The 6,000-nt window shown below is 70.7% G+C and overlaps 1 protein-coding gene across 1 annotated transcript in view; it reads left to right on the top strand.

The window, feature by feature from the left end:
• Positions 1-1,978: 1,978 nt before the first annotated feature.
• The window catches only part of LOC118261507 (ryanodine receptor 1), a gene marked incomplete at its 3' end in the record, with an annotated part of 51,799 nt that continues 47,777 nt past the window's right edge, over positions 1,979-6,000 (top strand). Inside the window, 3 exon segments of the mRNA XM_035572362.1 lie at positions 1,979-2,023; positions 4,325-4,444; positions 5,218-5,322. Of these exon segments, the coding sequence (XP_035428255.1) occupies positions 1,979-2,023; positions 4,325-4,444; positions 5,218-5,322 (270 nt within the window).

The following is a 6,000-nucleotide window of genomic DNA, read 5'->3' as shown; positions in this document are numbered from 1 at the left end:
GCAGCAGCACCCAAGGGCCGTGGGGGCCGCGGCGGCGCCGCGCTCACCGAAGGCGTCGAGGCAGCGCTCCAGCAGCTGCTCCAGGCTGCAGGCCTGCGGCAAGTCCCCGAGCCCGGCGCTGGCCATGGCCTGGCTGATCTCCCGCGCCGTGGGGCACGTCATCCGCCGCCGGCACGGCCGCCGCGCCTTCGCCCCCCCGGGCTTCCTGCGGCACCGGGGCGCTCAGCGCCACCGCGCCCCCCGCCCTCGCCGGCACCCGGCGCGGTGCCGTGGGGCCGGCCCCACACATTGTATGGTGCCGTGGGGCTGGCCCCACATATTCTGCATCACCGTGGGGCTGGCCCCCCACATTTCACGGCACCATGGGGCTGGCCCCACACGTTGTATGGTGCCGTGGGGCTGGCCCCACATATTCTGCACCGCCGTGGGGCTGGCCCCACACATTGCATGGTGCCGTGGGGCTGGCCCCACACGTTGTATGGTGCCGTGGGGCTGGCCCCACACGTTGTATGGTGCCGTGGGGCTGGCCCCACATATTCTGCACCGCCGTGGGGCTGGCCCCACACATTGCGCGGTGCCGTGGGGCTGGCCCCCCACATTGCGCGGTGCCCCATGGCGGCACTTCCCCTCCCGGCACCGCTTGCCCAACGCTCTTCCGGGGGGGGCGGGCGGCCGCCGTGGGGCCCCCCCAAAACGCCGCCGTGGGGCCGTCGCCGTGACCCCAACCCCCGGTGTGGGGCACGGGGTCCCCCCCCCCCCGCCGTGGGGACGGGGAGGCGCCGGCTGCCGGCACTGGGCCCCAGTTTGGGGGCGAGACTGGTCCCAGTTTGGGGGTGAGACTGGTCCCAGTTTGGGGCCAAAGCGGCCGTACTGGGGGCACGTCCTGGTCCCAGTTTGGGAGCGGAACTGGTCCCGGTTGAAGGTGGGAGCGGGTCCCAGTTGACACCGAGGGTCACAGCCCAGTGCCGCAAACTGGTCCCAGTTTCGGAGCCGAACTGGTCCCGGAGCGGGATGGGGACAGGCAGTGGGGGGCCGCACAGCACCCCCCCTAGTACCCCCCCCAGGCCCCCCCCAGCCCCCCCAGCACCCACCTCTTGCCGTCCCCGAGGTCCATGGCTCGGCGCCCCCCGCGCGCCCCCCGCCCGCTCCCAGTCCCCGGCAGGAACTGGGCGAAGGAGGAACTGGGTGATGTCAGCCCCGGCGGGGGGGGGCCACGGCACCGCACCCCCACAGCGCCCGCCGGACCCCCCCGTGCCGGGGGTCCCCCCCCCACTGCGGGACCCCAAAATTGCTGGGGTCCCCCCCCGCTGTAAAGGATGCCCCCCATTTCTGTGCCCCCCTATTGCCATAGACCCCCCATTGCCGTGCCCCCCCCCCGTTTGCCAGGGGTCCCCCCATTTTTCAGGGGTCCCGCCCACTGCTGTGGGAACCCCCATTGCTGTGCCCCCCCCCCCCAGTTGCCAGGGGAGCCCCCCCATTTATCAGCCCCCGCCCCTTTCCCTGTGACCCCCCCCCGTGCCACCCATCCCCACCGGGACCCCCCCCATTTGGGGAGGGGGCTGGGGGGGCCATGGGGGGGGGGGTGACAGGGATCGCCCCCCCCAGCCTCCCCTTCAGCCCTCATTAGCACCCGGTGGTTAAGTGGGGCCAGCCGGGGGGGTGTGTCTGTGTGCCCCCCCCGTCCCCCCTTGTCCCCTCCCCCTCCCATCTTTGGCCGGGGGGGGCCGTGCCTCAGTTTCCCCCCCCCGTTACGTGCCGGGGGGGCCGGGCCAGCGGCACCGGGTGGCGGCAGCGGGCGGCGGCACCGGGACACGGCACCGGGACCCCCCCGCGAGGGACCCCCCCGGGACCCCCCCCGCAGCTCCAGCCCCCGCTCCCCGGAGCCCCCCTCCTCCCGTTACCGACCCCCCCACCCGGTACCGGGACCCCCCCCCCACCCGTGACCCCCCCCCCGTGACCGGGACCCCCTCCCCCAGCCATGGCCGAAGCGGACGGGGAGGACGATGTCCAGTTCCTGCGCACGGTGAGCTACTGGGAGGGACTGGGGATACTGGGAGGGGGGCTTGTGGAGGGACTGGGAGGGACTGGGGTGGGACTGGGGGCCCAGGGAGAACTTTTTTGGGGGGGAACTGGGGCTGGGGGCACTGGGGGGGGCGCTGGGGCTGGCTGGGGATACTGGGAGGGGGGTTGGGGGCGCTGGGATGGGACTGGGGATACTGGGAGGGACTGGGACACGACTGGGGGCACTGGGAGGACTTTGGGGGGGGGAACTGGGGCTGGGGACGCTGGGCTGGGGGGGGCAATGTGGGGCTGGGGGGGCTCTGGGGGGGACTGGGATGGGACTGGGAGCACTGGGATGGAACTGGGAGCACTGGGAAGGACTGGGACAGGGGCCCCCTGCCCCCATTGCCCTCCCCCCGGCCCCCGGCCCCCGGCCCCCACCTGTCGTGGCCCAAAAAAAGCACCCGGGGGGGGGGGGGGGGGCAGCTGCTGGGGGGGGGGGGGGGGCGAAACCAGAGCCGGGGGGGGGCGGGGAGCCAAAAATACCCCCCGGGGGGGGCGGGGGGGGGCGGCCCAGTTCATCCCGGTGTCCCAATTCCTCCCGGTTTGGCCTCAAAACGTGCGGGGAGGGGGGGGGTATTAACAGCCCCCCCCGCCATGGGAACAGCCTGGTTTTAAATGGGGGGGGGGGGGGCTTTTGGGGGGGGCGGGACTGATTGCCCCCCCCCCGGTGTCAGGTGCCCCCCCCCCCGCTGGGACCCGGGCTGACCCCGGCGGCATCCCAAAAATCCGCCCCCCCCCTCACCCCCCCCCGCCGAGTGACGGCCGCAGGTGGCAGCGGGGGGGGGGGACACAGCCTGGGGGGGGGTCAAGGGGCTGGGTTTGGGGGGGGGGGGGTTGCATTTTGGGGGGTTCTCTCCCATTTTTGGGGGGGGGTCTCTAATTTTTTTGGGTTGGTCTCATCTCTGGGGGTCTCATTTTTGGGGGGGTTCTGTCATTTTCTGGGGATCTCTTTGTTTTGGGGGCTTCATTTCGGGGGGGGCTCCCATTTTTTGAGGAGGTCTCATTGTTTTGGGGTCTCTCTCCTTTTCGGGGGGGGGCTTCTCTCCTCTGTTCTGGGGTGTCTGGCGGTTGTTGGGGTGCCGCTCTCATTGTTTTGGGCGTTTCTCCCTTCGGGGGGTCCCATTTTGGGGTCTCTCCCTTTGGGGGGGTCTCTCCCTTCGGGGGGGTCTCTCCCTTCAGGGGGTCCCATTTTGGGGTCTCTCCCTTTGGGGGGGTCTCTCCCATTTTGGGGTCTCTCCCTTTGGGGGGGTCTCTCCCTTTGGGGGGTCCCATTTTGGGGTCTCTCCCATTTTGGGGTCTCTCCCATTTTGGGGGGGTCTCTCCCTTCGGGGGGTCCCATTTTGGGGTCTCTCCCTTTGGGGGGGTCTCTCCCTTCGGGGGGGTCTCTCCCTTCGGGGGGTCCCATTTTGGGGTCTCTCCCTTCGGGGTCCCATTTTGGGGTCTCTCCCTTCGGGGGGGTCTCTCCCTTCGGGGGGTCCCATTTTGGGGTCTCTCCCTTCGGGGTCCCATTTTGGGGTCTCTCCCTTCGGGGGGGTCTCTCCCTTCGGGGTCCCATTTTGGGGTCTCTCCCTTCGGGGGGGTCTCTCCCTTCGGGGGGTCCCATTTTGGGGGGTCTCTCCCATTTTGGGGTCTCTCCCTTTGGGGGGTCTCTCCCTTTGGGGTCCCATTTTGGGGTCTCTCCCTTTGGGGGGTCTCTCCCATTTTGGGGTCTCTCCCGTCGGGGGGGTCTCTCCCTTCGGGGTCCCATTTTGGGGTCTCTCCCTTCGGGGGGGTCTCTCCCTTCGGGGTCCCATTTTGGGGTCTCTCCCTTTGGGGGGTCCCATTTTGGGGTCTCTCCCATTTTGGGGTCTCTCCCTTTGGGGGGTCTCTCCCTTCGGGGTCCCATTTTGGGGTCTCTCCCATTTTGGGGGGGTCTCTCCCATTTTGGGGTCTCTCCCTTTGGGGGGGTCTCTCCCTTTGGGGTCCCATTTTGGGGTCTCTCCCGTCGGGGTCTCTCCCTTCAGGGGGTCCCATTTTGGGGTCTCTCCCATTTTGGGGGGGTCTCTCCCTTCGGGGGGTCCCATTTTGGGGTCTCTCCCTTTGGGGGGGTCTCTCCCTTTGGGGTCCCATTTTGGGGTCTCTCCCTTTGGGGGGTCTCTCCCATTTTGGGGTCTCTCCCATTTTGGGGTCTCTCCCTTTGGGGGGTCTCTCCCATTTTGGGGTCTCTCCCGGCGGGGTCTCTCCCGTCAGGGGGTCCCTCACGTCTCGGGGTGCCCCCCAGGAGGACGAGGTGGTGCTGCAGTGCACCAGCGCCCTGCCCGCGGAGCAGCTCAAGCTGTGCCTGGCGGCCGAGGGCTTCGGGAACCGCCTCTGCTTCCTCGAGCCCACCTCCAACGCCCAGGTGGGGGCCGGGCCCCCCGGGGGGGGCACGGGGACGTGGGGACCCCATAAGGGGTGTGGGGATGTGGGGACCCCGTGGGGGGCACGGGAACCCCAGGAGGGGCGGGGGGGGCGGGGGGACTCCCGGGGGGCTTGGGGTTGCGGGGACCCCGTGGGGGGGCGTTGGGACCCCCAGGGTTGCGGGGACCCCGTGGGGGGGCGTTGGGACCCCCAAGGGTACGGGGACCCCTGGGGGGCACAGGGACCCGGGGGGGTTGTGGGGACATGGGGACCCCTCCCCCCCCGGCATTGGAACATGGGGACCCCATAAGGGGTGTTGGGATGTGGGGACCCCACGGGGGGGCCTGGGGACAGGGGGGCCCCGGGGGGGGCATGGGGACCCCCATGGGGGGCACAGGGACCCCATGGGGGGCGTGGGGACATGGGGACCCCCCCAGTGTGGGGACATGGGGACACGCCATAGACCTGGGCGTGGGGGCACTCCAACCAGGGGACGGGGGGACCCCAACATCGCCTGGTGGGGGGGGGGGCACCCTGTACCCCAAAACGTTGGGACCCCAACATCACGGAACGGGGGGGACCCCGACGTCACCTGGTGGGGGGGGGGTCCGTGGGGCCCCCCTCAAAACGTGGGGACCCCAACGTCACGGAACGGGGGGACCCCAACGTCACCAGACGGGGGCGCCCAGTACCCCCCACTGGGGGGGTCCCGCGGTGACCCCACGCCCCCCCCGGTGACCCCGTGCCCCCCCGCTGCCCCCGTGCCCCCCCCAGAACGTGCCCCCCGACCTGGCCGTCTGCTGCTTCGTGCTGGAGCAGTCGCTGTCGGTGCGGGCGCTGCAGGAGATGCTGGCCAACAGCGCCGAGACGGGCGCCGAGGTGGGTGGGGGGCACCCGGGGGGGGGGGTGGGGGTGGGGGGCGGCACCCATGGGGGGGTGGGGGGGGGCCCTGGGGGTCCCGGCCCCCGTGACGCCTCTCTTCTCTCTCTCCCCCCCCCCCAATGCCCGCCCCAGGGGGTCGATCTGGACAAGTGGGTAGGTGGCACCGTGGTGCTGTGACCCCCCCCGCCCCCCCCTTGTCCTTCGGCCTCACCTCCGGCCTCCTCCTCCTCCTCCTCCTCCGCATGGATCCCGGGGGGGCCCCGTCTGCGCCCCCCCACCCTAAAAAACCACCCCCCCACACTCCGATCCCGGAACCCTGAGACCTCCCCCCAGCCCTGTGTGGATCCCGGCTGCGGCCCCCCCAGGGCGAGGGGCACGGGGAGCCTTGCACGAGGGGCGTGCAAAGCAGGCGTGCAAGGCACGGGGTGTTTTGCACAAGGGGTGTGCAATGCACAGGGTGCCTTGCACAAGTAGTGTGCAAAGCAGGCGTGCAATGCACAGGGCGTCTTGCACGAGGGGCGTGCAATGCACGGGGGTGTTGCACAAGAGAAGTGGATGTGCAATGCACAGGGGGTGTTGCACAAGAGGCGTGGGTGTGCAATGCACGGGGGGTGTTGCACAAGAGAAGTGGATGTGCAATGCACAGGGGGTGTTGCACAAGAGGCGTGGGTGTGC

The sequence above is a fragment of the Cygnus atratus genome, unplaced genomic scaffold (assembly GCF_013377495.2).
Source record: "Cygnus atratus isolate AKBS03 ecotype Queensland, Australia unplaced genomic scaffold, CAtr_DNAZoo_HiC_assembly HiC_scaffold_97, whole genome shotgun sequence".
Lineage (NCBI taxonomy): Eukaryota > Metazoa > Chordata > Aves > Anseriformes > Anatidae > Cygnus > Cygnus atratus.
This window is presented reverse-complemented; position numbering and strand designations above follow the sequence as displayed.